Genomic DNA, 27,229 nt, shown 5'->3' with positions numbered 1-27,229 from the left:
TTTATGCATAGTATGTAATTAATTAAAGGCACACACAGGTCAAAATCTCTATTCATCCCATTTGGGTATAGAGTCCCTAATTTGTTAATCCAGAACATTTCTCTACTTTTAAGAATTTTAACCCTGTTCCCACCCCTTCTAGGAATTGGAATATGTTCTAGGACTTGGAATCTTAACTGATTAAGGTTATGTCCAGCAGACAAAAAATGACATGCTACCGGTGCATCCAATTTGATAGTCCTAATACTGCTCTTATGTTGAACAATACGTTCGTGGATACTACGGGTGGTCTCCCCGACGTACCCCAATCCGCAAGGACACTTAATCATATAGACTACGTATTCTGTATTACAGGTGAAGTAATCTCTGATAGAAAATATATATCCAGTCCTAGGATGGCTAAAGGTGGGGCCTTTAATCATACTGTTGCAGTAAGAGCAACCTAGGCAGGGGAAATTACCCCAATTTTTCTTGCCTATATAGCTCTGTACCCCCCTCTTTTTAAGAGGGCCAATGTCCGCTCTAACCAGTGAATCTTTAAAATTTCTGCCCCTTTTATAGGCAGGCATAAATGGTTTACAAAATTCCAATACATCAGAATCACACGTTTGCAAAATATGCCAATGTTTAAGCAAGATTTTTTGTATTTTTAAACTTAAAGGAGAGTATTGGCTAATGAAAACCAATCTATCAGATTTGTCTCTCTTTCCCCACTGTTTTTTTTGGTTAAAAGGGACTGCCTAGGTTGCTCTAAATGCAACAGTATGATTAAAGGCCCCACCTTTAGCCATCCTAGGACTGGATATATATTTTCTATCAGAGATTACTTCACCTGTAATACAGAATACGTAGTCTATATGATTAAGTGTCCTTGCGGATTGGGGTACGTCGGGGAGACCACCCGTAGTATCCGCAAACGTATTGTTCAACATAAGAGCAGTATTAGGACTAAGAAATTGGATGCACCGGTAGCATGTCATTTTTTGTCTGCTGGACATAACCTTAATCAGTTAAGATTCCAAGTCCTAGAACATATTCCAATTCCTAGAAGGGGTGGGAACAGGTTTAAAATTCTTAAAAGTAGAGAAATGTTCTGGATTAACAAATTAGCGACACTATACCCAAATGGGATGAATAGAGATTTTGACCTGTCTGTGTGCCTTTAATTAATTACATACTATGCATGAATTGTTTATTATTTTTTCTCTTTCTTCTGTTTCAGATGACTTTGGATTATGTTCTGCTTTTTTACTTGATGTATAGATATGCATGATTGTATTCCAATATATATTTAGTGGCTATGTTTAGCGTTAATGGTTTTGCAATATATAACTGTGCTTTCATTATACCTTACCTGTGTACTAATATGAGATTGTAAGGGGTTAATTTTTGATTGTGCAGTTGAACAGGTGTGGGGTGGGGCTTATGTAGTATTTAAGGCTGATTCTATGTACAGTTTAGCCATACATGACTAAGGACTGTGTCCGAAACATTGTTGTTTGAATTTTTGGTCTGGCTACTCCTCAAGCTGAATAAAGCTACTTGAAGAAAGATTTTGTGGTACTGCTTCATCTTTGTTTGTGCTTATTACTAAAACACTTGGGAGTGTTTCTTTAGGCCTCACAAGCACCGGAGTGAGGTGGGAGGGGCCTAATTTCGCGCCTCAGATGCGCAGTTAATTTGACTAGAAGTTCAGGCTGTTTCACATGGAGGGTCCTGCTGCAGTTTGGGGCCTATAAGAAGCTTTTTCCCCACAAATCTGGTTCCCAAGGGCAGGTAGGGCCACAGCAGAGCTGTGGCAAGGTGCTGAAGTTTCTTTAACCGTTTTTTTTTTGGCTTCTGTCGATCTGGTTTGGGCATATTAAGGGGTTAATCGTTTATATTGCTAGTGGTGCAATATTACTAATGCTTTAGGTACATACTGTAAAAAATTCGAAAAGTTTGCTGCATTTTTTCACTGTTTGAAAAATTGTGTGCCTTTTTTATCTCTTAAAGGCACAGTAACGTTTTTTTACAAAGTGTGTTTTTACTTGATTAAAGTGATTTCCAAGCCTGTTTGTATTACTACTAGTCTGTTAAACATTTCTGACACCAAGGAAAATCCTTGTTCAATGTGTTTAGAAGCCATGGTGGAAACCCCTCTCAGAATGTGTCCCACTTGTACTGATATGTCTATACACTTTAAAGAACATATTGTTGCACTTAAAAATGTGACCCAAGATGATTCTCAGACAGAAGGTAACAAGGTTAGCCCGTCAACCTCTCCCCAAGTGTCACAACCAGTTACGCCCGCTCAAGCGACGCCTAGCACCTCTAGTGCGTCTAACTCTTTTACCTTGCAAGACTTGGCGGCAGTTATGGATAATACCCTCTCGGTGTTCTTATCTAAACTGCAGTGTTACCTGCAAAGCGTGATAGCTCAGTTTTAAGAACAGATAATAAGCATTCTGACGCTTTAGTAGCCGTATCCGATATACCCTCACAACACTCTGAAGTGGGGGCGAGGGATGTGCTGTCTGAGGGAGAAATTTCCGATTCAGGAAAGGTTTCTCCTCAGACAGATTCAGATACGTTGGCTTTTAAATTTAAACTAGAACACCTCCGCTTATTACTCTGGATGACTGCGACCCTATGGTGGTTCCAGAGAAATTGTGTAAAATGGACAAGTACCTAGAAGTTCCTGTTTACACTGATGTGTTTCCGGTCCCTAAGAGGATTGCGGATATCGTTACTAGGGAGTGGGATAGACCAGGTGTTCCCTTCGTTCCCCCTCCTGTTTTTAAGAAAATGTTCCCCATATCTAACCCCATGCGAGACTCGTGGCAGACGGTCCCTAAGGTGGAGGGGGCTGTTTCTTCACTTGCTAAACGCACAACTATACCAATTGAAGACAGTTGTGCTTTTAAAGACCCTATGGATAAAAAATTAGAGGGTTTACTTAAGAAAATTTTTGTTCAACAAGGTTTTCTTCTCCAACCTATTGCGTGCATTGTTCCTGTAACCACGCAGCTGCTTTCTGGTTCGAGGCGCTGGAAGATGCGCTCCAGACGGAGACCTCATATGAGGACATTATGGACAGAATTAAGGCTCTTAAAGGGCCACTGTAAGTAAATATTTTCTATGCCTGTTACTAACTAACTACCCCAAATACGCTTTTTATCAATAGCATTTCATTAACATATCTCTACCGTATATCAGAAATCTTGTCTGCAAATTTAATTGTTTTCCAAACCCACTCCGTGGGTATTCTTTGCTCTGTACCAATCCGTTTACAATACCTAGGTTTCAAAATGGCGCTTTAAACACAAAGTTATTGGTTTAAGTATTTTGAACACTCAGTGCTGAAAATAGTGGGCAGGATAACATGACATCATCGGCGAATAAATGATATAACTTTTAGAACGTTATGAAACTTTGTTTTGGAGAAAATATAGGTCAGTAGGTTTTAATTAATGTTTATTAACTTTAATATCTTAGTTGTTTAGCTTAAAAATTATAACAGAAAGTAATCCTTTAAGCTGGCTAATTCTTTTATCACACTGCCGCTTTCCAACTAGCTAAGTTAGCGGCAAAGAATTCAGGTTTCGCCATTTTAGCGTGCAGGACGCTATGACTAAAGTCCTGGTCGGCAGATGTGTCGTCAAAATCCAAACTATTGAACATCCCTTTCAAAGAAAAAAACCCTCTTCGGCCTGAATTGAGAGATTATTTCAGAAATCACTGGGGGAAAAGGCCATGCTCTCCCCCAGGACAAGTCCTTCAAGACAAAGAACAAACAAAATAATTTTTGTTCCTTTCGGAATTTCAGGAGCGGTCTTGCTTCATCCTTCCCTGCTGCAAAGCAAGAGGGTAACGCTGCACAACCCAGGGCAGCCTGGAAACCTTACCAGGGCTGGAACAAGGGTAAACAGGCCAAGAAGCCTGCAGCTGCCTCCAAGACAGCATGATGGGGTAGCCCCAGATCCGGGGCCGGATCTAGTAGGGGGCAGACTCTCTTCGCTCAGGCCTGGGCAAGAGATGTACACAATCCCTGGGCCTTAGAGATTGTATCCCAGGGATATCTTCTAGAATTCAAGGACTCCCCTCCAAGGGGAAGGTTCCACATTTCTCGTTTGTCTACAGACCAGACAAAGAAAGAGGCGTTCTTACGCTGTGTAGAAGACCTACATACAATGGGAGTGATCCACCCAGTTCCAGTTGCGGAACAAGGGCTGGGTTTTTACTCAAACCTGTTTGTGGTTCCGAAGAAAGAAGGAACTTTCAGACCAATCCTGGATCTCAAAATTCTAAACAAATTCCTCAGAGTCCCATCATTCAAGATGGAGACCATTCGGACAATCTTACCAATGATCCAGGAGGGTCAATATATGACCACCGTGGATTTAAAGGATGCGTATCTGCACATTCCTATCCACAAAGATCATCACCAGTTTCTCAGGTTCGCCTTTCTGGACAAGCATTACCAGTTTGTGGCTCTTCCTTTTGAGTTGGCCACTGCTCCCAGAATTTTCACAAAGGTGCTAGGGTCCCTCCTGGCGGTTCTAAGATTGCGGGGCATAGCAGTGGCACCTTATCTAGCCGACATCTTAATTCAGCCAAGTCTCACACGGAAATCGTATTGGCATTTCTGAGGTCTCACGGGTGGAAGGTGAACATCAAAAAGAGTTCTCTCTCCCCCCTCACAAGAGTTTCCTTCCTAGGAACTCTGATAGACTCGGTAGATATGAAAATATTTCTGACGGAGGTCAGAAAGTTAAAACTCTTAACCACTTGCAGAGTCCTTCATTCCATTCCTCGGCCATCTGTAGCTCAGTGCATGGAGACAATCGGACTAATGGTAGCGGCAATGGACATAGTCCCTTTTGCACGCATACACCTCAGACCACTGCAACTATGCATGCTCAAAAAGTGGAATGGGGATTATGCAGATTTGTCTCCTCAAATACAGCTGGACCAGGGGACCAGAGATTCTCTTCTCTGGTGGTTGTCTCAGGATCATCTGTCTCAGGGAATGTGTTTCCGCAGACCAGAGTGGATCATCGTAACGACCGACGCCAGTCTGTTGGGCTGGGGTGCAGTCTGGGACTCCCTGAAAGCTCAGGGCTTATGGTCTCGGGAAGAAGCTCTTCTCCCGATAAACATTCTGGAACTGAGGGCGATAATTCAATGCACTTCAGGCATGGCCTCAGCTAGCTGCGGCCAAATTCATCAGATTTCAGTCGGACAACATCACGACTGTAGCTTACGTCAATCATCAAGGGGGAACAAGGAGTTCCCTAGCAATGACGGAGATAACCAAAATAATCAGGTGGGCGGAGGATCACTCCTGCCATCTCTCAGCAATTCACATCCTAGGAGTAGACAACTGGGAGGCGGATTTTCTAAGTCGTCAGACTTTTCACCCAGGGGAGTGGGAACTCCACCCGGAGGTATTTGCCCAGCTGACTCAGCTATGGGGCACTCCAGAATTGGATCTGATGGCGTCCCGTCAGAACGCCAAACTTCCTCTTTACGGGTCCAGGTCCCGGGATCCCCAGGCGGTGCTGATAGATGCTTTAGCAGCGCCTTGGTCCTTCAATCTGGCCTATGTTTATCTAACCGTTTCCTCTCCTCCCTAGTCTGGTTGCCAGAATCAAGCAGGAGAAGGCTTCGGTGCTTCTGATAGCGCCTGCGTGGCCACGCAGGACCTGGTATGCAGACCTAGTGGACATGTCATCTGTCCCACCATGGACGCTACCAGTGAGGCAGGACCTAATACAAGGTCCTTTCAAGCATCCAAATCTAATTTCTCTGCGTCTGACTGCTTGGAGATTGAACGCCTAATTTTATCAAAGCGTGGTTTCTCTGAGTCGGTTATTGATACCCTGATTCAGGCTAGAAAGCCTGTCACCAGGAAAATCTACCATAAGATTTGGCGAAAATATCTTTTTTTGGTGTGAATCCAAAGGTTACTCATGGAGTAAGATTAGGATTCCCAGGATATTGTCTTTTCTCCAAGAAGGATTGGAGAAAGGATTATCAGCGAGTTCCTTAAAAGGACAGATATCTGCTTTATCTATTCTTTTCCACAAACGTCTGGCAGAGGTACCGGACGTTCAAACATTTAGTCAGGCTTTAGTCAGAATCAAGCCTGTTTATAGACCTGTGGCTCCTACATGGAGTCTGAATTTAGTTCTTTCAGTTCTGCAAGGGGTTCCGTTTGAACCTTTACATTCCATAGATATTAAGCTTTTATCTTGGAAAGTTTTGTTTTTGATAGCTATCTCTTCTGCTCGAAGAGTATCAGTTATCTGCTTTACAGTGTGATTCACCTTACCTGGTTTTCCATGCAGATAAGGTAGTTTTGCGTACCAAACCTTTTCTTCCTAAGGTTGTGTCTAATAAGAATATTAACCAGGAAATTGTTGTTCCTTCTCTGTGTCCTAATCCTTCTTCGAAGAAGGAACATCTGTTACACAATCTTGATGTGGTTCGTGCTTTAAAGTTCTATTTACAAGCAACCAAGGATTTCAGACAAACAACTTCATTGTTTGTTAACTATTCTGGTAAGAGGATAGGTCAGAAGGCGACTGCTACCTCTCTTTCCTTTTGGCTGAAAAGCATCATCCGTTTGGCCTATGAGACTGCTGGCCAGCAGCCTCCCGAAACAATTACTGCTCATTCTACCAGAGCTTCCACATGGGCTTTTAAAAATGAGGCTTCTGTTGAACAGATTTGTAAGGCAGCAACTTGGTCTTCACTGCATACTTTTTCCAAATTTTCCAAATTCGATACTTTTGCTTCTTCAGAGGCTATTTTTGGGAGAAAGGTTTTACAAGCAGTGGTGCCTTCCGTTTAAGGTACCTGTCTTGTTCCCTCCCTTCATCCGTGTCCTAAAGCTTTGGTATTGGTATCCCACAAGTAAAGGATGAATCAGTGGACTCGATACATCTTGCAAGAGAAAACAGAATTTATGCTTACCTGATAAATTACTTTCTCTTGTGATGTATCGAGTACACGGCCCGCCCTGGCTATTAAGTCAGATAGTGTTTTTGTTTAAACTACAGTCACCACTGCACCCTATGGTTTCTCCTTTTTCTTCCTAACCTTCGGTCGAATGACTGGGGGGTGGAGCTAGAGGGGGAGCTATATGGACAGCTCTGCTGTGTGCTCTCTTTGCCACTTCCTGTTGGGAAGGAGAATATCCCACAAGTAAAGGATGAATCTGTGCACTCGATACATCACAAGAGAAAGTAATTTATCAGGTAAGCATAAATTCTGTTTATCAGGTAATGATAATTTTTGTTTGGTTTATGATCCTCAATTGTAAACTTAGCTAGTTTATGTACATACTAGTTTTTAACTTCTCAGCTGTAACCTCAACAGTGAACACCAGGATAACTAAAATTTAGGCACTAGGTTTAATTTTAGAGACTTGAACGTAAGGAAATATTACAGCCTTATTCTATGATAATTACACATATTATATATCATCTGCTTTTCATTCCTGGCCTAGAAACTAAAATTTCTTTCATGTAATTAGCAAGAGTCCATGAGCTAGTGACGTATGGGATATACATTCCTACCAGGAGGGGCAAAGTTTACCAAACCTTAAAATGCCTATAAATACACCCCTCACCACACCCACAATTCAGTTTTACAAACTTTGCCTCCTATGGAGGTGGTGAAGTAAGTTTGTGCTAGATTCTACGTTGATATGCGCTCCGCAGCAGGTTGGAGCCCGGTTTTCCTCTCAGCGTGCAGTGAATGTCAGAGGGATGTGAGGAGAGTATTGCCTATTTGAATGCAATGATCTCCTTCTACGGGGTCTATTTCATAGGTTCTCTGTTATCGGTCGTAGAGATTCATCTCTTACCTCCCTTTTCAGATCGACGATATACTCTTATATATATATATATATACCATTACCTCTGCTGATTTTCGTTTCAGTACTGGTTTGGCTTTCTACAACATGTAGATGAGTGTCCTGGGGTAAGTAAGTAAGCTTATTTTCTGTGACACTCTAAGCTATGGTTAGGCACTTTTTTATAAAGTTCTAAATATATGTATTCAAACATTTATTTGCCTTGACTCAGGATGTTCAACATTCCTTATTTTCAGACAGTCAGTTTCATACTTGGGAAAAATGCATTTGTTTCAATCATTTTTTCTTACCTTAAAAAATTTGACTTTTTCCCTGTGGGCTGTTAGGCTCGCGGGGGCTGAAAATGCTTCATTTTATTGCGTCATTCTTGGCGCTGACTTTTTTGGCGCAAAAAATTTTTTCTGTTTCCGGCGTCATACGTGTCGCCGGAAGTTGCGTCATTTTTTTGACGTTTTTTTGCGTCAAAAGTGTCGGCGTTCCGGATGTGGCGTCATTTTTGGCGCCAAAAGCATTTAGGCGCCAAATAATGTGGGCGTCTTTTTTGGCGCTAAAAAATATGGTCGTCATTTTTGTCTCCACATTATTTAAGTCTCATTATTTATTGCTTCTGGTTGCTAGAAGATTGTTCACTGGCATTTTTTTCCCATTCCTGAAACTGTCATTTAAGGAATTTGATCAATTTTGCTTTATATGTTGTTTTTTCTTTTACATATTGCAAGATGTTCCACGTTGCAACTGAGTCAGAAGATACTTCAGGAAAATCGCTGCCCAGTGCTGGAGCTACCAAGCTAAGTGTATCTGCTATAAACTTTTGGTATCTGTTTCTCCAGCTGTTGTTTGTATTGCATGTCATGACAAACTTATTAATGCAGATAAAATTTCCTTTAGTACTGTTACATTACCTGTTGCTGTTCCGTCAACATCTAATTTTCAGAGTGTTCCTGATAACATAAGAGATTTTATTTTTTAAATCCATTAAGAAGGCTATGTCTGTTATTTCTCCTTCTAGTATACATAAAAGTCTTTTAAAACTTCTCTTTTTTCAGATGAATTTTTAAATGAACATCATCATTCTGATGCTGATAAATCTTTGTATTTGTTCAAGATGGAATTTATTCGTTCTTTACTTAAAGAAGTATTAATTGCATTAGAAATAGAGGATTCTGGTCCTCTTGATACTAAATCTAAACGTTTAAATAAGGTTTTTAAATCTCCTGTAGTTATTCCAGAAGTGTTTTTTCTCCCTGATGCTATTTCTGAAGTAATTTCCAGGGAATGGAATAATTTGGGTAATTCATTTACTCCTTCTAAACGTTTAAGCAATTATATCCTGTGCCATCTGACAGATTAGAGTTTTGGGACAAAATCTCTAAGGTTAAGGGGGCTGTCTCTACTCCTGCTAAACGTACTACTATTCCTATGGCAGATAGTACTTCATTTAAGGATCCTTTAGATAGGAAAATTGAATCCTTTCTAAGAAATGCTTACTTATGTTCAGGTAATCTTCTTAGACCTGCTATATTTTTAGCGGATGTTGCTGCAGCTTCAACTTTTTGGTTAGAAGCTTTAGCGCAACAAGTAACATGCTAATAATTTTATTTGTGATAACATCTTTTGATATCATTAGAGTTGATGTCAGGTATATGTCTCTAGCTATTTTAGCTAGAAAAGCTTTATGGCTTAAAACTTGGAATGCTGATATGTCTTCTAAGTCAACTTTGCTTTCCCTTTCTTTCCAGGGTAATAAATTATTCGATTTTCAGTTGGATTCTATTATCTCAACTGTTACCTAAATTTAGGTCTAATAATCATTTTTGTTCCTTTCCTCACAACAAGGAACAAAAGCCTGATCCTTCATCCTCAGGAGCGGTATCAGTTTGGAAACCATTTCCAGTTTGGAATATATCCAAGCCTTATAGAAACCTATAGCCAGCTCCTAAATACCCATAAGGTGCGGCCCTCATTCCAGCTCAGCTGGTATGGGGCAGTTTACGTTTTCTTCAAGGAAATTTGGATCAATTCCGTTCACAATCTCTGGTTTCAGAACATTGTTTCAGAAAGGTACAGAATTGGCTTCAAGTTAAGGCCTCCTGCAAAGAGATTTTTTTCTTTCCCGTGTCCCAGTAAACACAGCAAAGGCTCAGCATTTCTGACATGTGTTTCAGATCTAGAGTTGGCTGGAGTAATTATGCCAGTTCCAGTTCTGGAACAGGGGCTGGGGTTTTATTCTATCTCTTCATTGTACCAAAGAAGGTCAATTCCTTCAGACCAGTTCCGGATCTATCTATATTGAATCGTTATGTAAGGATACCAACATTCAAGATGGTAACTGTAGGACTATCCTGCCTTTTGTTTAGCAAGGGCATTATATGTCTACAATAGATTTACAGGATGTATATCTGCATATTCCGATTCATCCAGATCACTTTTAGTTTCTGAGATTCTCTTTTTAGACAAGCATTACCAGTTTTGTGGCTCTACCGTTTGGCCTAGCGTCAGCTCCAAGAATTTTTTTCAAAGGTTCTCGGTGCCCTTCTGTCTGTAATCAGAGAACAGGGTTTTGGTATTTCCTTATTTGGACGATATCTTGGTACTTGCTCAGTCTTCACATTTTCGCAGAATCTCATACGAATCGACTTGTGTTGTTTCTTCAAGATCATGGTTGGAGGATCAATTTACCATTCAGTTCATTGTTTCCTCAGACAAGGGTAACCTTTTTAGGTTTCCAGATAGATTCAGTGTCTATGACTCTGTCCTTGTCAGATAATAGAAGTTTAACATTGATATCAGCTTGTCAAAACCTTCAGTCACAATCATTCCCTTTGGTAGCCTTATGCATGGAAATTTTAGGTCTTAGGACTGCTGCATCGGATGCGATCTCCTTTGCTCGTTTTCACATGCGACCTCTTCAGCTCTGTATGCTGAACCTGTGGTGCAGGGATTACACAAAGATATCTCAATTAATATCTTTAAACCGATTATACGACACTCTCTGACATGGTGGACAGTTCACCATCGTTTAGTTCAGGGGGCTTCTTTGTTCTTCCGACCTGGACTATAATCTCAACAGATGCAAGTCTTACAGGTTGGGGAGCTGTGTGGGGGTCTCTGACAGCACAAGGGGTTTGGGAATCTCAGGAGGTGAGATTACCGATCAATATTTTGAACTCTGTGCAATTTTCAGAGCTCTTCAGTCTTGGCCTCTTCTGAAGAGAAAGTTGTTCATTTGTTTTCGGATAGACAATGTCACAGCTGTGGCATACATCAATCATCAAGGAGGGACTCACAGTCCTCTGGCTATGAAAGAAGTATCTCGAATTTTGGTTTGGGCGGAATCCAGCTCCTGTCTATTCTCTGCGGTTCATATCCCAGGTATAGACAATTGGGAAGCGGATTATCTCAGTCGCCAAACGTTGCATCCGGGCGAATGGTCTCTTCACCCAGAGGTATTTCTTCAGATTGTTCAAATGTGGGAACTCCCAGAAATAGATCTGATGGCTTCTCATCTAAACAAGAAACTTCCCTGGTATCTGTCCAGATCCCGGGATCCTCGGGCAGAAGCAGTGGATACATTATCACTTCCTTGGAAGTATCATCCTGCCTATATCTTTCCGCCTCTAGTTCTTCTTCCAAGAGTATTCTCCAAGATTCTAAAGGAATGCTCGTTTGTCCAGCTGGTAGCTCCAGCATGGCCTCACAGGTTTTGGTATGCGGATCTTGTCCGGATGGCCTCTTGCCAGCTGTGGACTCTTCCGTTAAGACCAGACTTTCTGTCGCAAGGTCCTTTTTTCCATCAGGATCTCAAATCCTTAAATTTTAAGGTATGGAGTTTGAACGCTTGATTCTTGGTCAAAGAAGGTTTCTCTGACTCTGTGATTAATACTATGTGACAGGCTCGTAAATCTGTATCTAGAGAGATATATTATAGAGTCTGGAAGACTTATATTTCTTAGTGTCTTTCTCATCATTTTTTCTTGGCATTCTTTTTGAATACCGAGAATTTTTTCAGTTTCTTCAGGATGGTTTAGATAAAGGTTTGTCCGCAAGTTCCTTGAAAGGACAAATCTCTGCTCTTTCTGTTCTTTTTTCACAGAAGGATTGCTAATCTTCCTGATATTTCATTGTTTTGTACAAGCTTTGGTTCGTATAAAACCTGTCATTAAGTCAATTTCTCCTCCTTGGAGTTTGAATTTGGTTCTGGGGGCTTTTCAAGCTCCTCCTTTTGAACCCATGCATTCTTTGGTCGTTATATTACTTTCTTGGAAAGTTTTGTTTCTTTTGGCCATCTCTTCTGCCAGAAGAGTTTCTGAATTATCTGCTCTTTCTTGTGAGTCTCCTTTTCTGATTTTTCATCAGGATAAGGCGGTGCTGCGAACTTCTTTTGAATTTTTTACCTAAGGTTGTGAATTCTAACAACCTTAGTAGAGAAATTGTGGTTCCTTCATTATGTCCTAATCCTATGAATTCTAAGGAGAAATCATTGCATTCTTTGGATGCTGTTAGAGCTTTGTATTATTATGTTTAAGCTACTAAGTCTTTCCGAAAGACTTCTAGTCTATTTGTCATCTTTTCCGGTTCTAGAAAAGGCCAGAAAGCTTCTGCCATTTCTTTGGCATCTTGGTTGAAATCTTTATTTCATCATGCCTATGTCGAGTCGGGTAAAATTCCGCCTCGAAGAATTACAGTTCATTCTACTAGGTAAGTTTCTACTTCCTGGGCGTTTAGGAATGAAGCTTCGATTGATCAGATTTGCAAAGCAGCAACTTGGTCCTCTTTGCATACTTTTTCTAAATTCTACCATTTTGATGTGTTTTCTTCTTCTGAAGCAGTTTTTGGTAGAAAAGTACTTCAGGCAGTGGTTTCAGTTTGAATCTTCTGCTTATGTTTTTCATTAAACTTTATTTTGGGTGTGGATTATTTTCAGCAGGAATTGGCTGTCTTTATTTTATCCCTCCCTCTCTAGTGACTCTTGTGTGGAAAGATCCACATCTTGGGTAGTCATTATCCCATACGTCACTAGCTCATGGACTCTTGCTAATTACATGAAAGAAAAGATAATTTATGTAAGAACTTACCTGATAAATTCATTTCTTTCATATTAGCAAGAGTCCATGAGGCCCGCCCTTTTTTGTGGTGGTTATGATTTTTTTGTATAAAGCACAATTATTCCAATTCCTTATTTTATATGCTTTCGCGCTTTTTTCTTATCACCCCACTTCTTGGCTATTCGTTAAACTGAATTGTGGGTGTGGTGAGGGGTGTATTTATAGGCATTTTAAGGTTTGGGAAACTTTGCCCCTCCTGGTAGGAATGTATATCCCATACGTCACTAGCTCATGGACTCTTGCTAATATGAAAGAAATGAATTTATCAGGTAAGTTCTTACATAAATTATGTTTTTGAACATTAATATAAATTATGGGAATTCTAGTGTTCAGTCGACTGGATTCAGGCACCCAAGCAAATATAGCTAACTTTGTTAATTTGCAGCATGGAGTTTCAGACACCGCAAACACACTTTCCTCTTCATTGTAAGATCTAATCTAATGTATCAAGACTTCTCTATGAAACACTGCCTTTACTGCACATAATTATTATTTGGGTTTTATGTCCCTTTAAGTAATGACATATGAAATTAAACAAATTTTTTCTTTCATGATTCAGATAAAGAATACAATTTTAAACTTTCAATTTACTTTGATTATCTAATTTGCTTTATTCTCTTGGACTCCTTTTGGAGGGGCAGTAGTGCACTACTGGGAGCTAGCTGAATGCATTGGGTGAGGCAATAACATGAGGCATATATGTGCATCCACCAATCGGCAGCGCTTCAGTCTTCCTAGGTATCCTTTTCAAAAAAAGAAAACCAAGAGAAGAAAACGGATTAGAAAATAAAAGTAAATTGGAGTTGTTAAAAATAACACCACTTGCATCTCAATACTCAAAGCTAAATATTTTTTTTTCTTTCTTGCAGATTAAGACTGGTGCACCATGCAGGTCTGAGCGTCTTGCAAAATACAATCAGTTACTCAGGTGTGTAAACCTTCTGTTATTACTGCTATCTTTAAAGGGGCATTATAGGTACATTCATTAGCGCATGCCATTTTATCATCAGTCTTGCAAATGGAAACTGCACAATCAGCAATGCTAGTAGCACAGCTGCGTTGGTGCTATAAGAGCTGTTTGGGTCAGCGACATCTTCTGCTCAGGACCAGCAGTTCTTTGCGGCTCCCAAGCAGGATTTACCTATCTGAATACAGATTTTGGGGTTGATGGTAACAAAATGACATGCTATAAAAAGCTAAGATTACAATGTACAAAAAACATTTTAAACATAATTTTTAACACAACTTCAAATTCTATGTAGATAAAATTGTATTTTCTTCAGATTGCTTTTAATTTAAACTACATAGAAAATCTGCATATAGATCAAAGAAAAAAATGGTTGTGATAATATAGAAATACAGTATCTCACAAAAGTGAGTACACCCCTCACATTTTTGTAAATTATTTTATTATATCTTTTCATGTGACAACACTGAAGAAATTACACTTTGCTACAATGTAAAGTAGTGAGTTTACAGCCTATATAACAGTGTACATTTGCTGTCCCCTCAAAATAACTCCGCACACAGCCATTAATGTCTAAACCATTGGCAACAGAAGTGAGTATACCCCTAAGTGGAAATGTCCAAATTGGGCCCAAAGTGTCAATATTTTGTGTGGCTACCATTATTTCCCAGCACTGCCTTAACTCTCTTGGACATGGAGTTCACTAGAGCTTCACAGGTTGTCACTGGAGTCCTCTTCCACTCCTCCATGACGACATGAGGAGCTGGTGGGTGTTAGAGACCTTGCGCTCCCCCACCTTCCGCTTGAGGATGCCCCACAGATGCTCAATAGGGTTTAAGTCTAGAGACATGCTTGGCCAGTCCATCACCTTTACCCTCAGCTTCTTTAGCAAGATAGTGGAGGTGTATTTGGGGGTCATTATTTTGGAATACTGCCCTGCGGCCCAGTCTCCGAAGGGAGGGGATCATGCTCTGCTTCAGTATGTCACAGTACATGTTGGCATTCATGGTTCCCTCAATGAACTGTAGCTCCCTAGTGCCGGCAGCACTCATGCAGACCCAGACCATGACACTCCCACCACCATGCTTGACTGTAGGCAAGACACGCTTGTCTTTGTACTCCTCACCTGGTTGCCGCCACACACGCTTGACACCATCTGAACCAAATAAGTTGATCTTGGTCTCATCAGACCACAGGACATGGTTCCAAGTAATCCATGTTCTTAATCTTCTTGTCTTCAGCAAACTGTTTGCAGGCTTTCTTGTGCATCATCTTTAGAAGAGGATTCCATCTGGGACGACAGCCATGCAAACCAATTTGATGCACTCTGCGGCGTATGGTCTAAGCACTGGGGCTGACCCCCCACCCCTTCAACCTCTGCAGCAATGCTGGCGGCACTCATATGTCTATTTCCCAAGGGCAACCTCTGGATATGACGCTGAGCACGTGCACTCAACTTCTTTGGTCGACCATGGCGAGGCCTTTTCTAAGTGGAACCTGTCCTGTGAAACCACTGTATGGTCTTGCCCACCATGCTGCAGATCAGTTTCAGGGTCTTAGCAATCTTCTTATAGCCTAGGTCATCTTTATATAGAGCAACAATTATTTATTCTACAAGATACGACGAGTCCACGGATTTCATCCTTACTTGTGGGATATTATCCTCCTGCTAACAGGAAGTGGCAAAGAGCACCACAGCAGAGCTGTATATATAGCTCTTCCCTTCCCTCCACCCCCAGTCATTCTCTTTGCCTGTGTTTATACAAGGAAGAGGTAAAGCGAGGTGTTAGTTTTAGTTTCTTCAATCAAGAAATTTTTTATTTTAAATGGTACTGGTGAGTACTTTTTTCCTCAGGGGGATATAGAAGAAGATTTCTGCCCTGAGAATAATGATCTTAGAGGATGTAACTAAGATCCACGTTGGTTCCCACAGAGCTTCTGAAGGTAGTACAAGAGAACTTCAGTGTGGAGAATGGTTTCATGCTACAAGCAGCATTGAGGTATGTTCAGTCCTTTACTTCTGAGGAGACGGTGTATCAGAACTGGCTGACATGTTTTTCCCTGCAAGGGAAGGGGTAAGCAGTAGACCTGTTGAAACAGAGGGTATTACTGAAAACCTGTATGTATTTATTAACATGATACTGGGATTTATGCATATTGCAGCATATATCAGAGACACTGGGAGAGGCCGCTTAACGGTTTAGTTTTTATTTATTGATAACAAACATTCCTATAGCTGTTTCTCTTGTTAAGTGTGTTCAGTCCACGGGTCATCCATTACTTATGGGATATATTCTCCTTCCCAACAGGAAGTTGCAAGAGGATCACCCAAGCAGAGCTGCTATATAGCTCCTCCCCTCACATGTCATATCCAGTCATTCTCTTGCAACTCTCAACAAAGAAGGAGGTGGTGAGAGGAGTTAGGAGTTTTTTACTTATTCTTCAATCAAAAGTTTGTTATTTTAAATGGCACCTGAGTGTGCTGTTTTTTCTCTCAGGCAGTATTTAGAAGAAGAATCTGCCTGCGTTTTCTATGATCTTAGCAGACGTAACTAAGATCCACTGGCTGTTCTCGCACATTCTGAGGAGTGGGGTAACTTCAGAAAAGGGAATAGCATGCGGGGTCCCCTGCAAATGAGGTATGTGCAGTAAAATATTTTCTAGGAATGGAATTGACTAAGAAAACACTGCCGATACCCATATGATGTAAGTACAGCCTAAAATGCAGTAATAGCGACTGGTATCAGGCTGGTAAATGTATGCACAGTAGAGTTAATTTCTAGGGACTAGAATTTTACTGAAAAAATGCTGTTAATACTGAAATAATGTATGAGCCTTAACTGCAGTAGAAGCGACTGGTAGCAGGCTTAGTGATAGCTTTACACAACATCTGAAATGTTGTTTTTTAAAACGTTTGCTGGCATGTTAATCTTTTTGTGAGGTACTTTGGTGATAAATCTCTTGGGGCATGGTTTTTTCCACATGGCTAACGTATATTTCTGCATAGAAACCGTTATAGCTGGTCTCCCACTGTTGTAATATGAGTGGGAGGGGCTTTTGTTAGCGCCTTTTTGCGCAGTTAAAATTCAATCATAGTCTTCCTGTTTTCTTCCTCCTTGATCCAGGACGTCTCCAGAGAGCTCAGGGGTCTTCAAAATTTATATTTGAGGGAGGTAATCAGTCACAGCAGACCTGTGACAGTGTGTTTGACTGTGATAAAAACGTTAACTGTTAAATTGATTATCCGTTTTTGGGTATTAAGGGGTTAATCATCCTTTTGCTAGTGGGTGCAATACTCTGCTAATTTCATACATTTAATGTAAAGATTTGGTTGCTATAACTGAATTAGTTCATTGTTATTTCAACTGTAATTGTTTTTTTTTTTGTGTTTTTAAACGCGCTGCAGCGTTTTTACATTGCTTGAAAATTTTCTGAAAGTAATTTCCAAGCTTGCTAGCCTCATTGCTAGTCTGTTGAAACATGTATGATACAGATGAATCTGCTTGTTCATTATGTTTAAAAGCCAATGTGGAGCCCAATAGAAATATGTGTACCAATTGTATTGATATTACTTTAAATAAAGGTCAGTCTTTACCGGTAAAGAAATTATCACCAGACATCGAGGGGGAAGTTATGCCGCCTAACTCTCCTCACGTGTCAGTACCTGCGCCTCCCGCTCAGGAGGTGCGTGATGTTGTGGCGCCAAGTACATCAAGGCCCTTACAAATCACTTTGCAAGATATGGCTAATGTTATGAAAGAAGTATTATCTAATTTGCCTGAGTTAAGAGGCAAGCGCCATAGCTCTGGGTTAAGGACAGAGCGCGCTGATGACACGAGAGCCATGTCCGATACTGGGTCACAATTTGCAGAACATGAGGACGGAGAGCTTCATTCTGTGGGTGACAGATCTGATCCAGGGAGACCGGATTCAGAAATTTCAAATTTTAAATTTAAGCTTGAGAACCTCTGTGTATTACTAGGGGAGGTGTTAGCGGCTCTGAATGATTGTGACACGGTCGCAATCCCAGAGAAGTTATGTAGGCTGGATAAATACTATGCGGTACCGGTGTGTACTGACGTTTTTCCTATACCTAAAAGGCTTACAGAGATTATTAGCAAGGAGTGGGATAGACCCGGTGTGCTCTTTTCCCCTCCTCCGATATTTAGAAAAATGTTCCCAATAGACGCTACCACACGAGACTTATGGCAGACGGTCCCTAAGGTGGAGGGAGCAGTTTCTACTTTAGCTAAGCGCACCACTATCCCGGTGGAGGATAGTTGCGCTTTCTCAGATCCAATGGATAAAAAATTAGGTTACCTTAAGAAAATGTTTGTTCATCAAGGTTTTATATTACAGCCCCTTGCATGCATTGCGCCCGTCACTGCTGCGGCGGCTTTCTGGTTTGAGTCTCTAGAAGAGGCTATTCGCACAGCACCATTGGATGAGATCATGAACAAGCTTAAAGCACTTAAGCTAGCTAATGCATTTGTTTCGGACGCCGTTGTGCACTTGACCAAACTAACGGCTAAGAACTCCGGATTTGCCATCCAGGCGCGCAGAGCGCTATGGCTTAAATCCTGGTCAGTAGATGTGACTTCTAAATCTAAATTGCTTAATATTCCTTTCAAAGGGCAAACCTTATTCGGGCCCGGCTTGAAAGAAATTATTGCTGACATTACTGGAGGTAAGGGTCACTCCCTTCCTCAGGATAGGGCCAAATCAAAGGCCAAACAGTCTAATTTTCGTGCCTTTCGTAATTTCAAGGCAGGAGCAGCATCAACTTCCTCCGCTCCAAAACAGGAAGGAACTGCTGCTCGTTACAGACAGGGTTGGAAAAGCAACCAATCCTGGAACAAGGGCAAGCAGGCCAGAAAGCCTACTTCTGCCCCTAAGACAGCATGAAGGACGGGCCCCCTATCCGGAAACGGATCTAGTGGGGGGCACACTCTCTCTCTTCGCCCAGGCTTGGGCAAAAGATGTCCAGGATCCCTGGACATTGGAGTTCATATCTCAGGGATACCTTCTGGACTTCAAAGCTTCTCCTCCACAGGGGAGATTTCATCTGTCAAGGTTATCAACAAACCTAATAAAGAAAGAGGCATTTCTACAATGTGTACAAGACCTCTTAGTAATGGGAGTGATCCACCCAGTTCCGCGAACGGAACAAGGGCAAGGGTTTAACTCAAATCTGTTTGTGGTTCCCAAAAAAGAGGGAACCTTCAGACCAATCTTGGACCTAAAGATCTTAAACAAGTTCCTAAGGGTTCCATCGTTCAAAATGGAAACTATTCGAACCATCCTACCCATAATCCAAGAGGGTCAGTATATGACCACAGTGGACCTAAAGGAAGCCTACCTTCACATACCGATTCACAAAGATCATTATCGGTACCTAAGGTTTGCCTTTCTAGACAGGCATTTCCAGTTTGTAGCTCTTCCCTTCGGGTTAGCTCCGGCCCCGAGAATTTTTACAAAGGTTCTGGGCTCACTTCTGGCGGTACTAAGACCGCGAGGCATAGCGGTGGCTCCGAACCTAGACGACATTCTGATACAAGCGTCGAGTTTTCAAAATGCAATGTCTCATACAGAGATAGTTCTTGCATTTCTGAGGTCGCATGGGTGGAAAGTGAACGTGGAAGAGTTCTGTTACCACTCACAAGGGTTCCTTTTCTAGGGACTCTGATAGATTCTGTAGAGATGAAGATTTACCTGACGGAGTCCAGGTTATCAAAGCTTCTAAATGCTTGCCGTGTCCTTCATTCCATTCCAAGGCCATCGGTAGCTCAGTGCATGGAAGTAATCGGCTTAATGGTCGCGGCAATGGACATAGTGCCATTTGCGCGCCTGCATCTCAGACCGCTGCAATTATGCATGCTAAGTCAGTGGAATGGGGATTATTCAGATCTGTCCCTTCTACTGAATCTGGACCAGGAAGCCAGAGATTCTCTTCTCTGGTGGTTGTCGCAGGTTCATCTGTCCAAAGGAATGACTTTTCGCAGGCCAGATTGGACGATTGTAACAACAGATGCCAGCCTACTAGGCTGGGGCGCAGTCTGGAACTCCCTGAAGGCTCAGGGATCGTGGACTCAGGAGGAGAAACTCCTCCCAATAAATATTCTGGAATTAAGAGCAATATTCAATGCTCTTCTAGCTTGGCCTCAGTTAGCAACACTGAGGTTCATCAGATTTCAGTCGGACAACATCACGACTGTGGCTTACATCAACCATCAAGGGGGAACCAGGAGTTCCCTAGCGATGTTAGAAGTCTCAAAGATAATTCGCTGGGCAGAGTCTCACTCTTGCCACCTGTCGGCGATCCACATCCCAGGCGTGGAGAACTGGGAGGCGGACTTTCTAAGTCGCCAGACTTTTCATCCGGGGGAGTGGGAACTTCATCTGGAGGTCTTTGCTCAACTGATTCATCGTTGGGGCAAACCGGAACTGGATCTCATGGTGTCTCGCCAGAACGCCAAGCTTCCTTGTTACGGATCCAGATCCAGGGACCCGGGAGCGGTGCTGATAGATGCTCTAGCAGCTCCTTGGGGTTTCAAGATGGCTTATGTGTTTCCTCCGTTTCCGTTGCTGCCTCGATTGATTGCCAGGATCAAACAGGAGAGAGCTTCGGTGATTTTGATAGCGCCTGCGTGGCCACGCAGGACCTGGTATGCAGACCTAGTGGACATGTCGTCCTGTCCACCATGGTCTCTGCCTCTGAGGCAGGACCTTCTAATTCAGGGTCCTTTCAACCATCCAAGCCTAATTTCTCTGAGGCTGACTGCATGGAGATTGAACGCTTGATTCTATCAAAGCGTGGTTTCTCGGAGTCGGTTATTGATACATTAATACAGGCTCGGAAACCTGTTACCAGAAAGATTTACCATAAGATATGGCGTAAATATTTATACTGGTGTTAATCCAAGAGTTATTCATGGAGTAAGGTCAGGATTCCTAGGATATTGTCTTTTCTACAAGAGGGTTTAGAAAAGGGTTTATCTGCTAGTTCGTTAAAGGGACATATTTCTGCTCTGTCTATTCTTTTACACAAACATCTGGCAGAAGTTCCAGACGTTCAGGCTTTTTGTCAGGCTTTGGCTAGGATTAAACCTGTGTTTAAGACTGTTGCTCCACCGTGGAGTTTAAACTTAGTTCTTAAAGTTCTTCAAGGTGTTCCGTTTGAACCCCTTCATTCCATTGATATTAAGCTGTTATCTTGGAAAGTTCTGTTTTTGATGGCTATTTCCTCGGCTCGAAGAGTCTCTGAGTTATCTGCCTTACATTGTGATTCTCCTTATCTGATTTTTCATTCAGACAAGGTAGTTCTGCGTACTAAACCTGGGTTTTTACCTAAGGTAGTTTCTAACAGGAATATCAATCGAGATTGTTGTTCCATCATTATGTCCTAATCCTCCTTCGAAGAAGGAACGTCTTTTACATAATCTGGATGTAGTCCGTGCCCTGAAGTTCTACTTACAGGCAACTAAAGATTTTCGACAAACTTCTTCTCTGTCGTTTATTCTGGACAGAGGAGAGGTCAAAAGGCTTCGGCCACCTCTCTCTCTTTTTGGCTTCGTAGCATAATTCGTTTAGCCTATGAGACTGCTGGACAGCAGCCCCCTGAAAGAATTACAGCTCATTCTACTAGAGCTGTGGCTTCCACCTGGGCCTTTAAGAATGAGGCCTCTGTTGAACAGATTTGCAAGGCTGCGACTTGGTCTTCACTTCATACCTTTTAAAACTTTTACATATTTGACGCTTTTGCTTCTTCGGAGGCTGTTTTTGGGAGAAATGTTCTACAGGCAGTGGTTCCTTCTGTTTAATGTTCCTGCCTTGTCCCTCCCATCATCCGTGTACTTTAGCTTTGGTATTGTTATCCCATAAGTAATGGATGACCCGTGGACTGAACACACTTAACAAGAGAAAACATAATTTATGCTTACCTGATAAATTTATTTCTCTTTTAGTGTGTTCAGTCCATGGCCCGCCCTGTCTTTTTAAGGCAGTTCTAAATTTTAATTAAAACTCCAGTCACCACTGCACCCTATAGTTTCTCCTTTCTCGTCTTGTTTCGGTCGAATGACTGGATATGACATGTGAGGGGAGGAGCTATATAGCAGCTCTGCTTGGGTGATCCTCTTGCAACTTCCTGTTGGGAAGGAGAATATATCCCATAAGTAATGGATGACCCGTGGACTGAACACACTACAAGAGAAATAAATGTATCAGGTAAGCATAAATTGTTTTTTATGAGGTTTATGTTTGAGGACCACATGGCTTTTGGCTAAACCGCTTCCCATGCGGTTGTACAGGCTGAGGTGAACATCGTCCATGATGGGCGGGGCCTATTTTCGCACGCTCAGACGCGCAGTTACTCTGGCTGTGAAGGCAGCAGGCATTAGCTCCGGATGGGTCTACACTGAAGTCCTGTTAACCGGATCGTTAGCAAGTCCTTTTGCAGTTCCCTGGGGCAGGTAGGTGCCACAGCAGAGCTGTGGCGAGGTGCAAGGGTCGTTTTTTTAAATCAAATACATTTTTTGCTATAAAGAATGTTTAGAGGTTAATTTTGCCTCAGGGTGCATTAATTTTTGGCACTATTGTGTATGTGTAGCTAATTAGATAGCATTATTTAACGTTTTTAGGCAGTTTGGAAAAATTGTGCGCTTTTTTATTTCTTAAAGGCGCACTACACATTTTTCTAAAAATTGTTTAATTCAATAAATAAAGTGTTTAACGACTACTGTGGTTATTACTAGTCTGTTCAACGTGTCATACATTGAGGAAACTCATTGCTCTATGTGTTTGGAAGCCATTGTAAGCCCCTCTTACATTGTGTACCTCTTGTACTGAATGGGCCTTACATTGTAAAAAGCATATTTTAGGTAAAGAAAGTGTGCCTAAGGATGATTCTCAGTCTGAAGAGAATCAGGATATGCCATCCAATTCTCCCCAAGTTTCACAACCTTTAACGCCCACACAAGCGACGCCAAGTACCTCTAGTGCGTCTAATTATTTTACTCTGCAGGAGATGGCTGCAGTTATGTCAACTACCCTTACAGAGGTATTATCTAAATTACCAATGTTGCAGGGTAAACGCAGTTGGTCACGTATTAATGTGAATACTGAATCCTCTGATGCTTTATTAGCTATTTCCGATGTACCCTCACAGTGCTCTGAGTTGGGGGTCAGGGAATTGCTTTCTGAGGGAGAACTTTCTGACTCAGGAAATGTGTTATCTCAGACAGATTCGGACGTGATGTCCTTTAAATTTAAGCTGGAACACCTCCGCCTGTTACTTCGGGAGGTTTTAGCGACTCTGGATGATTGTGATACTATTGTGATGCCACCAGAGAAATTGTGTAAGCTGGACAAATGTCTAGAGGTGCCTACTTACACTGATGGTTTTTCCGGTTCCTAAAAGAATTTCGGAAATTGTAAAAAAGGAATGGGATAGACCAGGTATACCGTTCTCTCCCCCTCATAATTTTAAGAAAATATTTCCCATATCAGACACCATTCGGGATTCTTGGCAAACGGTCCCTAAGGTGGAGGGAGCTATTTCTACCCTGGCTAAGCGTACAACTATACCTATTGAGGACAGTTGTGCTTTCAAAGACCCTATGGTTAGAGGGTCTTCTAAAGAAATTATTTATTAATCAGGGTTTTCTTTTACAACCTACGGCTTGCATTGTTCCAGTTACTACTGCAGCAGCTTTTTGGTTTGATGCATTAGATGACATTTTGGATAGAATTAAGGCTCTGAAGCTAGCTAATTCTTTTATTACTGATGCCGCTTTTCAAATTGCTAAACTAGCGGCGAAAAATGCAGGATTTGCCATTTTAGCTTGTAGGGCATTATGGCTCAAATCTTGGTCTGCTGATGTGTCATCAAAATCTAAGCTTTAGCTATTCCTTTTAAGGGTAAGACCCTATTTAGGCCTGAATAGAAGGAAATCATTTCTGACATTACTGGTGGTAAAGGCCATGCCCTACATCAGGATAAGTCTGTTAAGATGAGGGGTAAACAAAATAATTTTCGTTCTTTTTGAAACTTTAAAGGAGGACCCTCTGCTTCCTCTTCCTCCACAAAGCAGGAAGGGAACTTTGCTCAATCCAAGTCAGTCTGGAGACCCAACCAGGCTTGGAATAAAGGTAAACAATCCAAGAAGCCCACTGCTGCTACAAAGACAGCATGAAGGGGCGGCCCCCGATCCGGGACCAGATCTAGTAGGGGGCAGACTTTCTTTCTTTGCCCAGGCTTGGGCAAGAGATGTTCAGGACCCTTGGGCACTGGAAATCGTGACCCACGGGTATCAACTGGAATTCAAGGATTTTCTCCCAAGAGGGAGATTTCATCTTTCACGATTATCTGTAGACCAGATAAAATGAGAGGCGTTCTTACGCTGTGTAAAAGACCTCTCTACCATGGGAGTAATTTGTCCCATTCCAAAACTGGAACAAGGACAGGGGTTTTACTCACATCTTTTCGTGGTTCCCAAAAAAAGAGGGAACTTTCAGACCCATTTTATATCAAGTGTCTAAACAAGTTTATCAGAGTTCCATCATTCAAAATGGAGACTATACGAACAATCTTACCAATGTTCCAGGAGGGTCAATATATGACTACCATGGACTTGAAGGATGCATACCTTCATATCCCTATTCACAAGGATCATCATCAGTTCCTAAGGTTTGCCTACCTGGACAAACATTATCAGTTTGTGGCTCTTCCCTTCGGGTTGGCCACAGCACCCAAAATCTTCACAAAGGTTCTAGGGTCTCTTCTAGCGGTTCTCAGACCGCGGGGCATAGCAGTGGCGCCTTATCTGGACGATATTCTGATTCAGGGGTCAACTTATCATTTGACAAAATCTCACACGGACATAGTATTGTCTTTCCTGAGAACTCAGTTGGAAGGTGAACATAGAAAAGAGTTCTCTAGTTCCACGGACAAGGGTTCCCTTCTTGGGGATTCTGATAGATTCTGTAGACATGAAAATATTTCTGATGGCGGTCAGAAAAACAAAGATTCTAAATACTTGCCGAGCACTTCAGTCCATTCCTCGGCCATCAGTGGCTTAGTGTATGGAGGTCATTGGATTAATGGTAGTGGCAATCAACATCATTCCGTTTGCCCGCTTTCATCTCAGGCCACTGCAGCTGTGCATGCTCGGAAAGTGGAATGTGGACTATGCGAATTTATCTCCTCAGATAAATCTGGATCAAGAGACCAGAGATAATCTTCTTTGGTGGTTGTCGCCGGATCATCTGTCCCAGGGGACATGTTTCCGCAGACCCTCGTGGGTGATGGTTAAAACGGACGCCAGTCTTCTGGGCTGGGGTGCAGTCTGGAATTCCCTGAAGGCTCAGGGTGTTTGGACTCAGGTGGAGTCTCTACTTCCAATCAATATTCTGGAACTGAGAGCAATATTCAATGCGCTTCAGGCATGGCCTCAGTTGGCTTCGGTCAAATTCATCAGATTCCAGTCGGAAAACATCACGACTCTGGCATATATCAATCATCAGGGGGGAACAAGGAGTTCCTTAGCGATGATAGAAGTATCCAATATAATCCGATGGGCGGAGGCCCACTCTTGTTATCTGTCAGCAATCTACATCCCAGGAGTAGAAAACTGGGAAGCGGATTTTCTAAATTGTCAGACTTTTCATCCGGGGGAGTGGGAACTCCATCTGGAGGTGTTTGCTTCATATATTCGCCAATGGGGCAGACCAGAACTGGATCTGATGGCATCTCGTCAGAATGCCAAGCTTCCATGTTACGGAACCAGGTCGAGGGATCCCCAGGCCGAACTGATAGATGCCTTGGCAGTGCCTTGGTCGTTCAGCCTAGCTTATGTGTTTCCACAGTTTCCTTTCCTTCCACGCGTGATTGTCGAATCAAACAGGAGAGAGCTTCAGTAATCCTGATAGCACCTGCGTGGCCAGGCAGGACTTGGTATGCGGATCTAGTGGACATGTCCTCTTTGCCACCGTGGAAACTTCCTTTGAGACAGGACCTTCTCATTCAAGATCCTTTCCAACATCCAAATCTAATTTCTCTGCAGCTGACTGCTTGGAGATTGAAAGCTTGATTTTATCTAAGCGAGGATTCTCTGATTCGGTCATTGATACTTTGATACAGGCTCGAAAGCCTGTCACTAGAAAAATCTATCATAAGATATGGCGTAAATATCTTTATTGGTGTGAATCCAAGGGTTACTCATGGAGTAAAGTTAGGATTCCAAGGATTCTGTCTTTTCTCCAAGAAGGATTGGAGAAAGGGTTATCAGCAAGTTCTTTAAAGGGACAAATTTCTGCTTTGTCAATTTTGCTTCACAAACGTTTGGCAGATGTGCCAGATGTTCAGTCTTTTTGTCAGGCTCTATCTAGAATTAAGCCTGTATTTAGACCAATTACTCCACCCTGGAGTTTGAATTTAGTTCTTCAAGGGGTTCAGTTTGAACCCATGCATTCCATAGATATTAAATTTTTATCTTGGAAAGTTCTGTTTTTAGTTGCTATTTCTTCTGCTCGAAGAGTTTCTGAGCTTTCAGCGTTACAATGTGATTCGCCTTATCTTATATTTCATTCTGATAAGGTGGTTTTACGTACTAAACCTGGATTTCTTCCTAAGGTTGTTTCAAATAAGAATATTAATCCGGAAATTGTTGTTCCTTCCTTGTGTCCTAATCCTTCTTCTTAAAAGGAGCATCTGTTACATAACCTGGACGTGGTCCGTGCCTTGAAGTTTTACTTACAGGCGACTAAGGATTTCCGTCAATCATCTTCATTATTCATTGTTCTGGAAAGCGTAGGGGTCAGAAAGCTACGGCTACCTCTCTTTCTTTTTGGCTGAGGAGTATCATCCGCCTGGCATATGAGACTGCTGGACAGCAGCCTCCTGAAAGAATTACGGCTCATTCTACTAGGGCTGTGGCTTCCACATGGGCCTTTAAAAACGATGCTTCTGTTGAACAGATTTGTAAGGCTGCGACTTGGTCGTCCCTTCACACTTTTTCCAAATTTTACAAATTTGATACTTTTGCTTCTTCTGAGGCTGTTTTTGGGAGAAAAGTTCTTCAAGCAGTGGTGTCTTCCATTTAGGTCTCTGTCTTGTCCCTCCCTTTCATCCGTGTCCTGTAGCTTTGGTATTGTTCATTGTATCCCACAAGTCTTCCAGGTGGGAAAAGGGGCACTTGAGAATTTTTCAAACTTGCTATGTGTATAGGGACTATATTAGCTCACCCTGGTGTAAGGTCTTTGCTAAGACATGACACAGTGCTTTGAGAGACTGAT

At 42.0% G+C, this 27,229-nt stretch overlaps 1 protein-coding gene across 1 annotated transcript in view; it reads left to right on the top strand.

Moving 5' to 3' along the window:
- Positions 1–27,229, top strand: part of LOC128638471 (alpha-enolase) — a gene marked incomplete in the record, with an annotated part of 709,071 nt that overhangs the window by 614,786 nt on the left and 67,056 nt on the right. Inside the window, 1 exon segment of the mRNA XM_053690430.1 lies at positions 13,839–13,897. Within this exon segment, the coding sequence (XP_053546405.1) occupies positions 13,839–13,897 (59 nt within the window).

Source organism: Bombina bombina, chromosome 8, assembly GCF_027579735.1.
Source record: "Bombina bombina isolate aBomBom1 chromosome 8, aBomBom1.pri, whole genome shotgun sequence".
Lineage (NCBI taxonomy): Eukaryota > Metazoa > Chordata > Amphibia > Anura > Bombinatoridae > Bombina > Bombina bombina.
The sequence above is the reverse complement of the archived record's forward strand: the minus strand, read 5'-3'. Positions and strand labels throughout refer to the sequence as shown.